This window comes from Octodon degus, unplaced genomic scaffold (assembly GCF_000260255.1).
Source record: "Octodon degus isolate 3935 unplaced genomic scaffold, OctDeg1.0 scaffold00091, whole genome shotgun sequence".
In the NCBI taxonomy this organism is placed as follows: Eukaryota; Metazoa; Chordata; class Mammalia; order Rodentia; family Octodontidae; genus Octodon; species Octodon degus.
In genome coordinates, this window is record NW_004524667.1 from 5,774,957 (window position 1) to 5,793,154 (window position 18,198).

The 18,198-nt window shown below is 44.6% G+C and overlaps 1 protein-coding gene across 1 annotated transcript in view; it reads left to right on the forward strand.

The window, feature by feature from the left end:
* Sulf1 (sulfatase 1) overlaps positions 1-18,198 on the forward strand; it is a 165,372-nt gene that overhangs the window by 112,535 nt on the left and 34,639 nt on the right. Inside the window, exons 10-15 of the mRNA XM_023722391.1 lie at positions 1,631-1,881; positions 2,153-2,209; positions 2,978-3,107; positions 13,068-13,284; positions 15,943-16,195; positions 17,562-17,658. Coding sequence (XP_023578159.1) covers positions 1,631-1,881; positions 2,153-2,209; positions 2,978-3,107; positions 13,068-13,284; positions 15,943-16,195; positions 17,562-17,658 — 1,005 coding nt within the window. The remainder of the gene's footprint in view (positions 1-1,630; positions 1,882-2,152; positions 2,210-2,977; positions 3,108-13,067; positions 13,285-15,942; positions 16,196-17,561; positions 17,659-18,198) is intronic.

The following is an 18,198-nucleotide window of genomic DNA, read 5'->3' on the forward strand; positions in this document are numbered from 1 at the left end:
TACCAAATACATAAAATTAAAAATAATAATAATAACTGCATGAATAACTAATTTGAATTCCCTCAAATTGACCAGAAAATGTGTCTTTTTGACCTGTGGACAAAGACAGAGAGAGATCATTATCCCCACTATCTCTGAATCAAACAAATACCACAACTTTTGAAAATTATCTTTGCTTAGCCACAGGTGGCACATAATATGCACCTATAGTCTCAGTCCTGGGAGGTTGAAGCAGAAGAATAAAAAAGTTGAACCCAACCTGGACAATTTAGCCATTTAAATTGTCTCAGAATAAAAAAAAAAAATTAAAAGGTGGGTGTAGTACAAAAGCCTTGAGTTCAATTTCCAGTGCTACAGTCAGTTAGTCAGTCTCTATACAGGGCCAGCCAAATAGCTCAGCAGATGAAAGCACCTGCTTAGGCAGACCCAGGGGCCAGGAGTTTGATCTCTGGGCCGGCCACAGCCCCAGGGTGCACTGAGACAGCGATTGAGACTGGGCGTGGTGGTGCGCACCTATAATCCCAGCTCTTGGGAGGCTGTAAACAGGAGGATCACTACAAGTCTGATCTACACAGTGAGACCCTGAACACCCTGTCCTAAATACAAAAAACAAAAGTCAGTCCCTATAAAAGATGAAATAATGCCATCCTCAATATTTAGTTTTTAAAAAGAGTTATTAAAACATTAGGTTTAAGAGAAAACTATAAAATGTGTGATTTTCTTTTAAAAGAATTTGAAGACAGCATTATGTAATAGATAATTGTTTAATTCCTATTACTTTGTTTAGTGAAATCTTATATCGTTTCTAATGCTGTTTTTTCCTATCACTATTTTGTATTCTTTAAAAAATAAAAAATAAATTAAAATAAAAGAGACCCAAGGCCCTGGAGTTCTGCCACTGTCGCCGCAGGCTGGCCACTACTTCTGTTCTCATCTCTGTTCTCCCACCACAAAGAGAGTCCCCTGTACCAGGCCAACCAAACCAGAATGTTCTGTATAAAATGAGATCATGCACAAAAGAATCATGGAAAGGGTGAAAGAGAACACAGAAGGAGAATTCTAACCAGCTGCTAGCCTGGACTGTGATATGAACAATGCAGAAGCCGGACAGGTGGTGCAAATGCCGTCTCTGAGTCCCTGATTCTAGACCTGCCACATGGGGGCCCAGACTTTCAGGCATACGCTTGACCTGCTGATGCACCTTGACACTCCATCCTGGGCTGATGAGAGAAGAGAAAGAAGGGTTTCTTTTAAGCGTGTTATGTCTCTTAAAATATTTGAAACTTACTAGGAATTGTCATCTCTATAGTTAGAAAGCATGTCTATAGTTATGTTTCTAACATCAAGCCACCAAACACTGGATAGTGTTGGTTAGGTTCAACTCTAAAATTTGTCTTAGAGTTTTCTAGAACACGGATGCTCAAGCACTAGTTCCACAGAGAAGTTGTGCACTACTAGCTATTAGAAGAACGTGCAGATCCCACAGACACCGTGTGCTGGGTCACATCCAGTTTGGCGGTATGGCTGCAGCGAGAGAAGGGTGGGTCATCTCACCAGCCCCACTCAACAGTCAGTCTCCACTGCTGCTGACCCCTCACCCTCCCGGTTAGATGGTGCCACTCACCTCTAGAAACCCAGAGGGCAGGGTGAGAAGAGGAGAAAGCCAAGAACTCACTGCTGTAGAAAGAGCAGCCTTAAATGGCACCCTCCACGGGCTTTGGGTCCAAGCTATAACCATCTGTCTCTTTACAGAATCCCACAGATTGTTCTTAACATCGACCTGGCCCCTACAATCCTGGATATTGCTGGGCTTGACACACCTCCTGACGTGGATGGCAAGTCTGTCCTCAAACTTCTAGACCTGGAAAAGCCAGGGAACAGGTGTGTCCGTGTTCCTTCTCCCAGCCAGCCCCAAGCACACTGAGCGGGTGCCCAGAGCCGGCCTGCAGCTGGAAGGAGTGAAAGGAAGGACACTTTGCTGCTGAGCATCGCCCCAAGCTGAGCCTTCTCAGCTGCATGTGAATAGCCTGCTGAAGGGGATCCGGTCTTGGGCTGTGGGAAGGGAGAGGTGCTCTTTAAATAAACTGTTAGCACAGATTCATTTGCAAAAACGTCCAGATGCCAACAGTAAATATTACTATTTTCCTTTTAGGTTTCGAACAAACAAGAAGGCCAGAATTTGGCGTGATACATTCCTGGTAGAAAGAGGGTAATTACTGGTTCCTGGGGCACTTCTGGGAACTAGGCCTAGTGGGCAGCTCTCCCTGCTGGGTATTTTTTCCCCTCCTTATTTTGGTTTACTAAGCACTGCAGATTTTGTAAGCCTCGTTGTAATGGCTTGCTATTCATTCTCTACTGACCAGCAGAGTGATTACTGCTCATTTATGAGATGAGCCCGAAGCCTTTAGTGGGTTCAGATTTCCTGTTGCAGTCCCCAGCCTCGGTCCCTAATCAGACCAGCTTTCCACCTCCTTCTCTGAATAGCCCCTCATGCTCAGCTGGTATTGGCACCCAACTTTCTACTTCTTTTCCTTACGTGCCTTTCATAATCTTAAATACATAAATGTATGCTCTTGTCATTGTTTCCATAGTCACTTCTGGGTTTTCCCTCTTGATTCATAATTCTCATTGCCTTGTTTTTCTTCTGTATAGAAGTTGGGAGAGAGAAAAAGCTGTTTTCAAGGAAAGAACTTTGAGCACATAAAAATAAAATTTATGCCCAAAGTTTTTAAATTTGTGCTTTGGTTGGAGGGGACAATTCTTCTTATCCTGATCATGAAAACTTCATTGAACCTGCTTGTAATTTTCAAACAGAATTTAGCAAATGTTGAACTCCTATGGACAGATTCTTAACATCCACATCTTGCTATTTAAAGAATGTGGAGCCATTGACAGGGAAGAAAAAGAAAATAAGCAACACTCGGGGAAGGGAATTCATGTCACTTCTCGTATAAGAGCTTTTGTCTTTCTCACAAAGCAAATTTCTACGCAAGAAGGAAGAAGCCAACAAGAATATTCAACAGTCCAATCACTTGCCAAAGTATGAGCGAGTCAAGGAACTGTGCCAGCAGGCCAGGTATCAGACAGCCTGTGAGCAGCCTGGGCAGGTGAGTGATCCCCTTCCTCTCACATCCTTCCTGTGTCCCACCATTTCTAATATACAGGACTTTCTCAACATATAAAATAATGTACGCTTTTGTGTACATAAGGTTTCCATAGTGATAATGAGGCCAAGCTCACTGTGATGCCTCTCTGAGGACATAATTGTCCAACTGGTCCATGCTGGACCTCCACATCACTGCTTGAGCTTCCTCCAGTCAACCAAGATGGTGCTTCTGCTCCAAGGGAGAACGCTGTACCCATAGGCACAGCCTGCTTCCAAAGAGAGGGGTCTTCGAGCACCCATAAACTGGGCCTCAAAGAGGGCTGGAGAGCCTGCCTGCCCAAGCCTTGGGTGCTTGCTGGGCAGTGAAGCCTTCCAAGAGGCAGGCAGTAGCCTTTCCACATTAGGCCACACTCAGCTATTGGCTAACACAAACTGTAGCCCAGAATCTGTGAACAAGGTTGGAAAAGGAAAGCCACATTCTGTGTGCTGCTTGTTTCTATCTCTGCTCGTAAAGTGTGACATTAAACACTTTATGACAACGAATCCTTTCCACTGTGAAACTATGACAGAACCTAGGGCTACCAAGAACTGCCTGCTACTAAGAGTAGGTTGGGAAAAAATACTTGTCCAGTGGATTGGCACTGCATTTAAGGAAAGTGAGAATACGGACCACCAGTGTGGAGGAGGAAATTTGTGCAGGGTGAAAGAAAGTGCTGTCATCCTGTCAGCAAACAAGTTTCCACCAAAAGCAATACAAAGAGCAACAGAATCAGAAAAGTAAAAAAAAAAAAAAAAAATCCACCTTTCATTAAGCACTTGTCCCACACAAGACACAATACACAGGATGTCATCGTATCTACTCACCAGACTGAATCTTCATATCTTTAGAGTGAGGCAGATAGTGTCTGTCCTGGTTCCCAAATGGCAGCACATACATGGCAAAGCTGAAATCCGGATTAAACTTGTCTAACTCTAAAACTTTGTCCCCTTGAGGCTTCCAAGCTAAGCTGTATTAACTAGACAAAGAATTTAGGTCTTCTGTGAATCTTTTTAACTTCTCCCTCTGACCTCCAGCTATTCAAACAATTAGTACCAGGTCAAAATATCAGGGCCAGGCATGGCAGTGCATGCCAGGAACTCCAGCACTGAGAGGCAGAGGCAGGAGGAGTGCTGTGAGTTTGATGCCAGCCTGAGCTGTAAAGTATGTTCAAGGCCAGTCTGAACTGCATAGTAAAACTGTCTCAAAAAGACAAAAAAAGATATTAGTCAAAAAGTGGGCAACCTACTTATTATCAAAATGCCCCTGTTCATCATGCTTATTATATGCTATCCAGTGTATCTGAATAGACGATCACTATAAACAACTTGATCCTCACGGTATTTCCTTGTGCTATTCCTGCACAGAGGATCTCTTTGAAGTAGAAGAGGGCTGTGAGCCGGAAGAGCTGTTGAAGGAAGGGATGAAGTCAGCCCTTCACGTCATTCTACTGAGTCTTCCTTTTCAAGTGTGTAGTGGAGAAGCTTAGGCCTATTCATTATAATTTGAGTCTTCAAATCTTTCTTATGGGAAGCTCTAAGTATTATTATGAATAAAACCTCAGAATTGTTTTGTAGTTTTAAGATGATTTTTATGAGACGGCCTCAATAGGCTAATTTACTTTTATTCAGGAGTTGGAATTGTGCAGGATGAAATACGTCTCTCGCAAATTGGTGATCTTGTTTCCATATAAGCCCTCTAAGTGGTGAGCATAATGGCCACGTGGGAGTACAGTACACTGCCTGCCTCCTTTTCAGTATATAATTTTGTGAATCTCCATATGGCTTGTGCTGAAATTTTAATGTATGTCTTAAAGGGCAAATGCAGCATAAACCAGGTTATGACGCTTGGCACACACTTCGCACTCATGTGCCGAATGTAAACTGCATTACAAACTTAATTTTGCTTTTTTGTATTTTTCTAAACTTGTTTTGCCCCCATAAACTGTTTTTATGTATAGCTCCCTGGAAATTTCCTCAGCTCTTTTATTCCTATGTAAATCAGCCTGAACTTAAGACGCCATCCTGTGGACATATGGGACCAATGGCAGTGATCTCCTTGAGCAGTTTCTGAATTAGTGGCACAAAGAATTAGACCTGGCCCAGATGGTGACATTTTTCTTATAAAATTTCTTTAAGTTTAGTACAAGTGGGCTCTAGAGGAGGTGAAGACCTGCCAAGACCACAGGGCCGCCCCACGCTTCAGGTATCCCTGGCACTAGTGACTAGTTCCCAGAGTGCAGTCCCCGGGCCAGCAAGGAGAGCTGTCAGATGCACGCTCCCTGCCACCCCAGCCCCGAGTCAGAATCCCCAGCGTGAAGCCCAACAGTCGCGTGGTCCTCAGTCTCCAGGTGATGCCCCAGCATGTTTCTAACCCACCTCTGTGTCAGCTGACAGTGCTGAAGTCTTAGCTCAGGAATCTGAGATGCTTAGGACAGCTTTGAGTCTTGATCACTGTGTGCAACAGGATCTTCATCTCTTGGCCTTTCACTCTTTCTTTCTGGCTATTTGAAGACTGTCCTCTTAGCGATACGATCACCGACTTAGCAAAGGAGGGTCTAGAATAAGCGAGCTAAGGTTGACGCTGCCTTAAAGTAGCTGTCTTGACTGGACTGAAATTTTCTTATCAAATGGAAAATGTTATTATTTCTTTTTTCATTTTTTTATTTTAAAGAAAAAAAAATAAGAAATTGAAAGATCCAAAAGGTTATGATTTCAACTGGAAGATTTCTAAGATTCCTTCCAGCCTTGACAGCCTCTGATTCTACACCTGGGGTTCTTAGCACTGTCGGAACAAAGAAAAAGCACCAGCCATCGTCACAACCAAAAGCTCGGGTGCCTTGGCCTGTCCCCTTTACTTGTATCTCTTCTCTTTGCCCTCCACTGCATGCTTCTCCCCTGTAACTTGTCTCACCCTTGCCTGTGCCTTCCTGCCTGTCCTCTTAGCAGTGTTAACTGTGTCATCCCTAAGGCAACAGTCTTAGCTTTGAGCCTTCGCGGGATGTAGAGGGCAACATCCTCCCTTTGAGCCCCATTTCATCCATCTCGATCCCCAAAGAAAGAATATATTCCCCCTCTCGTCACCCATCAACTCCTGGCTAGGGTGAGAGCGAACATGGGGAGTGGAGTGAAGAAAGGAAGGCAAAGTTTGGGTTGGAATGTCAGGGGCCACTGCTCCTTACTGGGTTGTCTTGGACCAAGTGTTTAATTTCTCCCAAGTGTCTGTCTCTGAAACAGAGAAAATTAATTCACTCTTATGAGGATTACGTGATATCATCCCTGTAAAGTGCTAGGTGAGACAGATTAATTTTCTCCAGTGTGTGTGTTGGGTGTTATTCTTCCGGGCTTTGTTACCTGTTGTTTTCCTTTCTGTGAAACCTACAGGGGATTAAAATGGGCTGGAATCCCAGACGCTTGGCATCACTTCTTGACTATGTGTATAGAACCACCAGCCGGGACTAATTAAGACAACAGGGACATATGTGTTTGCATTTCTTCCATGTTTCTGAATTAATCCAAGACAAAGTGTGAATTCCCACCACACTCTCAGCTAGGCATTGTGCCCCCAAGCACATTTATGGACACACACACACACACACACACACACACACACGTGCAAATTTCAGCTTTTGCTTTAAAAGATTTTTGTTTGAGAAGGAATAGATCAATGACACTCAGTTCTGGGTACACATTTCAATCACCTATGGGGACTTTAGAAAGGTGGCAACACACTCCCCAGCCCAGACCCGATCAAAATGTCTAGAGATGAGGTCACAGCCATGGCCATGGCACATTTTTGTCGTTGTTACTGTTTTGCTTTTTTTTTTTTTTAACAGTGTTAAAAATCACAGGTCTAGAATCAGAAATGTCAAAGCTGGAAGACATCTGGGAAGCCTTCCAGTTGAAATGATAATGTTTTCCTGGTATGAAAGTTTCAGTCCAGAAAAATCCAAGCTTAGCCTGCATCTCTTCATTCGGCATGACACACTTGCTCCCCAGTAACTTTGGGCCTCCACAGTGTTTTGAGACTTTTCCCCTCAACTCTGTGAATGGCGTTTGTACTAAGGGCAGTTGCCACGCACAGCGCTGGTCCGCAGTTGAGACTGCACAGCAGGCACGTGTGCAGCTTCAGGCACACTGACATGCACATTGAGGTCCACCCCACACCACTGAAATCAGGACCTCCAGGAAGGAGAACCGAGGTTCAGGACTGAGAACCACAAATGCCCAGCGAGCATTGTTGGGTTGGTTGTTTTTTCTGCTTTGTCTTCCACTAGGTATAGACATTGACCCCTTAAAATCAGGAATTACATAAAGATTCCCTGGGTGACTGGTTGCATAGTACTTCTATATATTCTCTGGTATTTTGCAGGAGAAAACAAAAGCTTAATTTATTTGAGTACAGCAAATGTCATGTCCCCTTGTCAAATTGTTAAATTCTAGCATCTTTACAATTTAGGTGTGTGAACTCAGCAAAATATTCCAAAATAGTCCAATAGTCCATAATAGTATTGGGTCTTCTGCTTGACTGGCAGTGTCAGAAATTGTTGACCTGAGTCCCCTACAGTTCAACATATTTGCTATTATTTCATCAATATAGTCAGAGAGCTATTGACAATTCTGTAAGGACCCCAGCATCAACAAACTGATAGTATTAGGAAGGAAATTAGAATGTAATTTGTTGAGTATAAACTAGTTTAGCTCTAGGATGTACATTCTCATCCAAAACATGCTCCTCTAACTATATGCTTACCTGGCCCTTTGTGTCTACCTGCAGTGGCTGTGTAAAAAGACATTGACCAGTAAGATCTCTCCAGAACCGTTAGTTTGACAACAGCTGACAGCCTGTTTGCAAAAGTTCCATGATCCTGGTCAGAATCACAGCATGGCTCTCTCTCTCTCTCTCTCTCACACACACACACACACACACACACACACACACACACACACCACCTGGTTCTGAGGGCACACTCAGAAGGGCTGAGTGCCCACTGAATTCTTGTCTGCACTTGGCAGTGTGGCCCACTCAGCCTGCAAGCCATGCTTTCTGACCTTTCCAGACTACACTGAAGGACTTGTTCGAGCAGTGGGGCATCTACTTATGTGTTTTGTTTCTATGCATTTCTTCAAAACAAGTCAGAGACAAGAGTAAGGACAGTCACTTTACTCACAGACTCTGTAAGGTGGACCTGCCCTGTTTAATGTGGAATCTGTCTCTTTCCCACCACTTGCCAATGGCTTGTCCTACCCACGTTCCCTGTGTGCCACCAGATGGTCCATGCCTGTTTTATCAGTGCTGGGGAGGCTGAGGCAGGACGATCACCTGAGCCCAGGAGTTTGAGAACAATTTGGGCAATATAGTTAGATCTCTATCTTGAACACCACCACTAAAAAAAAGAAAAAGCCTCAACTTCCCCCATTAAATAATGACCTTATTATATATGTCTTATAGCTAGGAAATACTAAGCTGCCCAGGGATTACATACACATTTGAAAGGTCAGTTATGAGAGTCTCGGTCTGGATTGATACACTGAATCGTCTTAGAACTCCAGAGCACCTAACAGTTTATTCTCATGACAGACACTTGAGGCCAGGAGCAGTGAGTTTTATTCTACCAGATGTGGAATCTGGAAGAAAAAAGAAATTCTGCTGTTGGCTTAAGACCACAGTTAGCTGAAAAAAAAAAAAAATTAAATTGCGGTTTGCAGATGTCCATCCCAATCCTTATCTCCATTAAAAATGCCCACCTCTCATCAAGTTTACATTAGCTCTGCTTATTTAGGTCATAAATCCAGCATGTATAAAGAAAATAACAACAGCAATAATGGCTGCCTGTGCCGAATGCCTGCTGCAGGACGAGCGCTTCCTGCATCGTCTCCACCGCCTGGGCCGTGCCCAGGCCGAGGTCGTGCAGCTCCCTTGCACAGAGCACTGTGAGCAAGCAGACCCTGTTCGAATCTCAGCTTCTCTAGCTTGAAAGCCCAGGATTTTCCATACTCCCACAAGAGTGTGAAATACCTTTCTCACATCTAAGACAAAATATAGGTAACCTTCACTGTCTCCATAATAAATTATGACAGCACTTTAGGCACCCGTAAGGATTGAATGAATAAATTCATATAAAGTACTCTGGACCAATTTCTGGCATGAAGGAAGGGTGCAGCAGATGCAGATGACCATGGTGGGGGAGATGATGGTAATGAATGGAATCGTTTGAAAGGCGTGTGACATAGTTCTCATTCAGTTTCATCCACGGAGCAACTGCACACACGTGTCCTTGTAGCAAACATCACCATACTGCTCTTCTTCATCAGGTGCTATTGACAGACAGGCAGATACAATCGATCAAAAGCCCTAGCACATAATTATCTCACAGGGACTCTGTTGAGCTAACCTTGGAAACATCATCCTTGCCCTTAACTCCAAGTGCCAGTGGAGTTGCGAGGGCTGCAGATGAAATAACAATTGCGAAATTCTTTAAACAGCCATGCCTTGCGTCTTGCCAGCAGCGAGTGTGCGGAGATACTTGAGGAATGCACACATGTTGAATTATTGGTGCAAAGTGGTAAATCAGAAAAGCAAAGAGAACTAAAACGAGAACATCCCAGAAAGCAGGAAAGGAGTAAATGGTCAGGAAAGACAGAGACAACCAGATCTGCCAATGAACTGATTTACTGATAAACTTCCAGAGGGTAGAGAAAAGCAAGCTAGGGCCTACTGTGGTTCTGCAAAGGACCCTGAGGAACAGCCTGGTCTGGACTATCTCCTGGTCCCCTGCTCAGCAGGGGCCACCTGAGTTGGACAGCACTTAGGTACAGCACTTGAGGCTGCCTGTCTAGGCACTCTCTAGGAGGCAGAACCATTCCTCTTCTCCTCTGTCCATCATTCAAAGGTGGCTTGCAGCATTGGGTTCAGTATAATTCTTTTAAAAATCCTCCTTCTTCTGCCCTGTCTATAAACTCTTCGAGTACAATCATCGATTTAACAGTAGCTATTTCAAGGTTTTATTACATAGTCATAAAAATGACCATGCACTAAAATGACTGTGCAAATGTGTGCTAATTAGACTTCATTGAAATTCGTAGTATGCCTGCCACTTAGAAGGTTCCCTAAGCCTCTAGCTAATAACATTATCTAATAAGGTCTGTGACTTTTTCAGAGGCTCTGTGGCAGAGAAAGTCACTGATATTTTTGCCCGTGGCTCATGCTTTATCCAAGTACATACATAGATGTGACTGTATCAGTTGTGTACACGGCATATATGTGAGTGTAAATATATGCATATATGTACATGTGTCTGATTTTGTCTGACACATCTCCTCAGAGACAGTGCTGGACATTTCACTGTGGTTAGATTCATACTCTTCAGGAAGGAAACACCCCTTCATTTCTTACAGGAAATCAACAAAGAATTTAGCTAACGGGAAATTGCAGGTTGGATTCCAAGTAGCCTAAAAATTCTGCCTACACTTTTGTGTTCTATGGGAATCTACTTGTACGGTCAGCTCTGCTATGCCAAAGAAAGAAAAAAAACTGAAAGGAAAAGACAGAATAATTTCTAGTACATTGTAATTATAAAAATGCAGGAAGCTTTTGTTATTCTCATATGATTTAAAAATTGTTAGCCAAGTATAGTAGCACATACCCAAAGCCCCAACCTCTCAAGAGGCTGAGGCAGGTGATCGGTTGAGCCCAGGAGTTCAAAACCAGCTTGGTCAACACATGAGAACCTGTCTCAAAGAAAAAATAAAAGGATATATAAGTGTTCACAGACATATTCAAGCAACAGTCATCCCCAAAATTTTAGAGCTACAGAAAGTCATTTATTTAGCAGCACTTTTCACCAGCAAGAGCTCTGGGTAGAGCCCTACTCCTTAGCAGAGCTGCCTTTCGGTTTCTGAGAACTAAGTAGAGCGCCTCACACCCAGACCCACAAATCCACGGTCCCCACATGAAGTAGTAGAACTCAGAGCCTGGCCACATGCAGGCTTCGAGCTAAGTCTAAGTCCCTTGTCAGTTAACTGTGAAAAGTGGTGCAGATCGTGGAGGCTGTTTCCTGCGGTACGGACGCTCTGTGCTCCTAGGAGCCCTCTGCCCAATGCCAATCACTGTCTGACTGGTTGCACCAGATTTCTAGACATGTTTTTCTTTGTACAGGTTACACCCAGAAAAAAAAAAAAAAAACTATAATTTCCTCAAAGACTCATGCATCTGAGCTACTTAGACCTAAATATGTTCCTCCTGCCGCACCAAGGGCCCCAGCCACAGAGGCCCAGAAGCCTCCGATGAATGAAAGTCGGCTCTTAATCCCACCGCACATTATAGTCACTGGGGAGCTGCTCAGACCCGAAGCCCAGAAAAGTTGAGAGTCATTCAGGTGACCCAATCCCCTTGTCCCTGAGCAAATTGATGTTACATTATTTAGTTACCTCCTCGCTTAGTCCTGAGACTATACTCAGTGTTGCCTGTCCATCTTCTTGACCTCTCTTGAGGTCCTGCTTTCCTGGATCAAGGTGTTGAGCATTCTAGCCATGCCAAGAAGGAAGGGTGTGACTTACCCTGGCTTGAAATGAACTCAGTAACACTCCAAGTGTAGAGAGGTAAAGCAAATCATAAAATGAGGCCTACATATCTGGAATTTGGAAAGTATCCAGTAGACATAGCTCCTACAATCCAGCACTTAGGCAGACATTCACCTCCCTTCCCCAAGAAGCAGCAGTGACTCTGTCTCTAGTTCATTGTGCATGTTTGTGTTCCACTGAGTACGCGAGTTTCATTCATCTGCTGGCAAAGCCATCCAGGGTCCTTGGTTAGATTTGACCTTGCTTTAGGTCACCTTACAACCAAACTGTCACCCCAAAGCGTGGCACTGGCCCCGTTTGGGGGTAAGAGATCATTTTAAGTGACTCATGAAAGTGTATCTTTTTAAAAGTGGTTGTTCATTTAAATAAGGAGATCAGTGCATTAAGTCACAGTGCAGACACGCACACATTTAGAGAAAATTATCAATATCAGTATGCGGGGGACATTATATATGTAAGGGGCAACGGCTGAGAGTTAGATGACCCTGCTGCTTATCCGCTCTTCACCATAGTGGCCGGCCTCAAGGCAGGGCCAGTGTTCTTCCTGCCTCCCAAACTGTACTTCAGGCAGAAAAATGTAAAGTAAAAAGAGCAAGTAGGGCTTTAATGTGTGAAGGATCCCACAAAACGCCTTGCAGCGGAAGGATCTTTCAGCGGGGTGGCACCGGGAAGCTCGCCCTCGGCGCAGAGTCACGTTAGTGTCGCATTTACGGGAATGTGAACCTGCAGCGCCCACAGCACGCTTCCCTGCGTACACCACCCCACTCCCCCTCCCCCGGGGTGTACAGGGCAGGGGACCCCGCCTCTCCTGGCTCCTGCTGGGGGTGCTTATCCAAAAGGGTAAGCCAAAAGGGAAGCCGCCGTAGTGCGTCGGAACTGTAGCTAACCTCCTCTCCGACTTCCTTGTGTGCCACTTTGCTCTGGCTTGTGTTAGAAATTCAAAAACAGAAAACAAAGCAGGCAAGTTTGTTTTGCCAGTGCAAGCGGGCTCTGGTAAGAACAGCCCTGACAGCTGCGCCTTGGGTCCTGGTGAACTAAGGGCTTTTACACGCTTCATTCAAGACTGTTTAGTCTGCAGGCTGAGGATTCATATGTCAGTTTTTGGCTCTGGTGTCATCGGGTTTTTTCTGATTTCCAGTGATTTCATCGTCTTATGTATTTGCCTACAGTGAAAGAAATAGTTGGGGTTATTGCATGGTCACTTAAAATTTGTCCTTCTTCATTTATTTTCTTTAATGGCATTGCCCCTGGTTCTCAAAAAAAAGGGGGGGGGGAGCTGCAGTCCTTCCTAAGTAACATCTGCCTGGGAGCCCGGTAACTGCTGTCCTGTCGGCTTTTGCAGAAGTGGCAGTGCATTGAGGACGCGTCCGGCAAGCTTCGCATCCACAAATGCAAAGGCCCCGGGGACCTGCTCACTGTCCGGCAGAGCACGCGCAGCCTCTACGCTCGGGGCTTCCCGGGCAAGGACAAGGACTGCGTCTGTAGGGAGTCTGCCTACCGTGCCAGCCGCAGCCAGAGGAAGAGCCAGAGGCAGTTCCTGAGAAACCAAGGCACCCCAAGTAAGCGTCCTTCCTCTGGGGCCCGAGAGACAGAAGGTCTCCTTGTACAGTTTAGATATTATCAGTGCACAGCTTCCCGACTAGAAGAAAACTGTTCTGGTTGAAATAAGAAAGCTAAGACTAATTTGAAATTTTGCTTTGTAATATTTTCACTTAAACGTAGAATGAACACATATTTAATAAAACACCAGATGCAAGACATATGCACACAGAAAACAGCTATAAAGTAATTATTCAGTTATTCCAAAGTATGAATAGATGGTTTAGATCAGATTGATTTTGCTTTCATGGTAAGGGTCTTATTTGTCTGCCTTAGATTGCTTTAAAAAAAAAAATCCAAGGTGTGTGTGTATTTATCTTAAGACGAAAAACATTACCACTTTTTTTAAAGCACCATATTTTAATCTCTGTATTAGGACACTATCTAGTTTTAAATTTTTATCAGATGGTTGGATCGTGCCGACAGGGTCAGACTAGTCAAATTCAGTGTGAAACGCGTTGCCTAGCACTTTGTTCATAAAAACTACCAGACAAGCTACAAGAAACCTAAGATTATAGAGAAAACGCGCAGGCTCAGCTGAAGAATGGGAGGCTGGTGCCATCTAGTGGTACGATGTGGGAAGCAGCTCAATTCTGTGGTGATTTCCAAACCTTAGAAATAAGCAATATGCATTAAATTCAATTTTGTGTCCAAGACTTGGAAATTATATCATCTATAAAAATAACAGAAGTCCTTAGAATGATTGCTTTTATGTTCTGTAACAAGAAGGCTCTAAGGTAGCGGATCCTTGAAAGTTCATCTAATTTTGTGAGATATATGTGTGTGTGTGTGTGTATATATATATATATATATACACACACATTTTTCTCAAAGTCAGTAACTTTCAACAAATTCATAAAGGAATCTATATGCCAGAAGGCTAAAAGCTGTTGAATTACGAGGTTTCTTTCTTCATGCAGAAAATGCCAGATTTAGGTCATTGATACAAGAATATCATATTTAAAATAAACGAGGAACACAGACCCCTGACATTCTCCTTGACCAAAAGCAGATTATCAAATTTCAGCTTGAAGCAAGGGTCTCCTCTGCTCTTCTGGAAAGTGGGACCTCACTGCTCAAGTGCTGGCCATGGAGTGTATGAATATTTCAATGTTGAACATAAACAAAAATCTAGGGCAGCTTTTTCAGCTGTGTGTTTCGTTGTTGTCATTCTCCCTTTTTATTTTGTTTTATTGTTGTTGCCTTTCTTTTCTTTTTATTTCCAGTCCTAGGGATTGAACCCAGGGTCTTCAGACTTGAGCCATTTTCCCAAGCCTTTTTAAAATTTTTATTTTGAGACAGCGTCTTGAAGCCTCTGAGGTGCCCAGTCTGAGCGCAAGCAAGCTTGTGATCTTTTGGCTTCACCTTCCCAGAAAGAGAGGATTACAGCCATGGGCCACTGTGTCCTGCTAAATAACTTTCCTTTAAAAAAGCTTCTCAGTGTGTCCCATGCAGTGCCAAAGCATTTTCAGTACAGGCGTGCTCTTTAGTGTAGGCTCGCTGCAGCTGTGTATGGGGAGCCAACGTGGCACCCCCTGCACCCTGGTGTGGGGAGAGGATCCTTAGAATGCTTGGTCACAAGCGGCCACTGAGGCTGCCCCACATCTAAAAGCTGCAGCCCTACAGCTGAAGCATGCTGTCTCCAAGACGGACTACTCTGTCCATGGCCTGTGCCCTCTTCTCCCTAATATGACAGCGTGCCAGAGCACAGACCCAGTGAATATGCCTCCACTGGCCTGAAGGAGCATCTGGTACGCAGGGCCAAAGCGTGCATGGTGCCCTTCTAATCTAGCACCAGTGAGCACTGCACAGTGTCCCTTGGTCACCAGAAAGCATACTGGCCTATGTCCAGCCTTACCCCCCCCATCTGCCAGGTATGAGGGTCACTTGGCTGGTGCACGCATTCCCAGCATTGCATTTGTCTTAGAGTGATCGTCCCCTATTTATACAAATAGGTGCCTAGAGTTTCACTGTTCTTGAAAAAGCAGCAGAAGCCTGACAAGACTATAGTCTGAAAGTTTCTAGTCCTAGCTTCCTACTCCATGGAAAATGTATATAACACTCAAAACTTTAGTTTTTCACTTATAAAAGAAGGACGATAACACCACGTTCATGAACCTGGTTTGGCAGTCGTAGGTTTTTACGTAAGGCTTTATTACAATTCTTGTTTCTTAAGATAGTGGGATAGAAACAAATAGAAAGGGGTCTGTGGCACAGTCAAAGCTCAGTAAAGGGTTGTGGTTATTAATATCATAATTAGGAACAAAATTTCATCCCAACAAACTGCCCTAGTAGTTCATATTGATAATGAAATGTAGAAAATCACCTACTGCCATCAGGGGAAGGGACTTAGAGACCACCCCATCTGCCCCCAGCTTGAGGGTGAAGGACCTGAGGCGCAGAGAAGTGACTCACTGTCACAGTCAGCGCAGCTGCACACTGAGGTCGAGAGCCTCCCATCCTGCCATGAATGCCAGGGTGTCCAGAGTACTTGATGTCCCACAGCGGTGCAGCCATGCCGCTTGTTGCTGTCCAAGATCCCCACTGTGGCGGGCGATCATCTCCCCTCCTAATCTCCATCAGGTCATTCAACCTAACTCATCTTCCCTTTCTCGCAGAGTATAAGCCCAGGTTTGTCCACACCCGGCAGACGCGTTCTTTGTCTGTTGAATTTGAAGGCGAAATATATGACATAAATCTGGAAGAAGAAGAATTGCAAGTGCTGCAACCCAGGAGCATTGCTAAGCGTCACAACGAAGGCCACCAGGGATTGGGGGGTCACCAGGCTGCCAGTGGTGGCCATGGCGACGAGATGCTGGCCGACAGCAGCAATGCCGTGGGCCCTCCCTCCACTGTCCGCGTGACACACAAGTAAGGAGGTTCGGAGGTGCGGGTCGGTTGCTAGCTGATATCCCAGTTCCCCTTTACCCCGTGGAATCACTGGTCTGCACTTCGAGAAAGTGGTCTGACTCAGTGATACGGTGTCTGAGGGCCAAGGATGTGCAGGGGCCCAAACCGTACGCTTTGGGTTCCACTTCCCACTATGGCTAATTCCAGCCTGAGTGATTGTGCCACATCTTGACCTCCGTGTGGAGCTCCCGCCCTCAAGCAAGGCCTTTGTAGGCATCTAGGGTCAGAGAGAAGCTGTGATGGTGACGGACCTCCGAGCAGCTTAGGGCACTGCAGTCACAGTCCATATTAGTACACTGGGCCCCAGAGCTCCTGGAAAACTGGCATAGAGTTGGGAATGGGTGTGAGATGCAGAACGACCTAACCTGTCCCAGGTGCTGGGGAGCAGACTTGGAAAGGCCCACAGCCAGGCAGGTGGAACGGCGCCCCATGGCCGGTGAGCCGGATCAATTCCTTGATTCCTCCCCAAATCGTCTTACTCTCTTGATGAAGGAATAGCCCTTTAGTGAGTTTTATCAGTTACTAGAAAGATCTTTGTCTGGTCCCTGAGTTCATCCTTCTCGGATGCTGTGAACTATGCCCTGATCTTCCACTCTGGAGTTGGACACCCATCACACACTCAGACTTAGACAGGATCCAGCCCTCTGATGCCTTGGACCGACCCAGTCCCTTCTGCTCTCTGTCCTTAGACTGATTTTGTTCCAGATTTTAACAAAGGATACAGCTGAGGTGGCAGAGCACTTGCCTAGTAGTACAGGGTCCTGGGTTTGATCCCCAGCACCACAGAATTTTTTTTATAAACTTCTGAGTTAAAATAACTTAAGATAAGTTCTTTTTATCAAAATGTGTGGAGCAGAATCATTTTCTACTTCTCATTCTGCATTTCTTCAAACAAACCATTTGCAGTATGGCTAGGAAGACTTCTTTTTTCTTCTATATATTCACTCCAGGCTTTTGAAATTTGAATTTAAGGTTGGCACCTATCATTTGGGGGCTAGAATATTGGAAGCTGCCTAGCAGGGCAGTCGTGTGAGAGTCTTGGTCTCAAACACTGTCCTTTGTCCAGCAGGAACCAGGACATGTTCTTCTTTACTATTGTCTGGAGATTCGCTTCTGGCATATACAGCAAGAGTTTTCAGGAAATAAATTATCTTTGCCATGTCTAGTGTTTTCTAATATGGGACTCCCTCCTTCTTCCTCCTCCTCTTCCTCCTCCTCCTCTTCCTCTTCCTCCTCCTCCTCTTTCTCCTCTCTGTCTCTTTGTCTCTGTCTCTGTCTCTCTCTCTCTCTGTCTCTCTCTCTCTCTCTCTCTGATTTGCTCTTGCAGGTGCTTTATTCTTCCAAATGATACAATCCACTGCGAGAGGGAACTGTATCAATCAGCCCGAGCCTGGAAGGACCACAAGGCTTACATTGATAAAGAGGTCAGCATGAGGCCGGGGTACAGCACAGTGGTAAAGTGCTGGCCTAGTGTGTGTCAGACTCTGGCTTGAGCCCCGGTGCCACAAACAGAAGAGGTCGATTGGCTCTGCGGGTGTAAGGTGCCCCCTGATTGCCGATTTGGCCTGTTGGGATGGGCAAGTTGTGTGTACGCATCAACTTTCCATAATTATGTGAAAATGGGAAACGAGGTACTTACCTTTTTCCAGAAATTTAGTGATGGTACTGCTGAAAACTTTTAAAGTGTGGGAAGGAGAAAGGGATGAACTCAAGGTCTTTATTTATTTATTTATTTCATTTTATTTTATTTTATTGAGAAACAAGTGTCAATGAGACAGTTTCAAAGCTGATCAATAGGACAGTTTCAATAATTAATACATTGTACATTGTTATCTTCTTAGTGGTTATCCATAGTACAAGAAGCAGACAGGATATCCTGTCCAAACACTGTTAGTACAAATCTTTCTTCTCATTGAATTCAGCAAAAGTAGCTGTATATCTTTTTTTTTTTTTTTTAATTATTT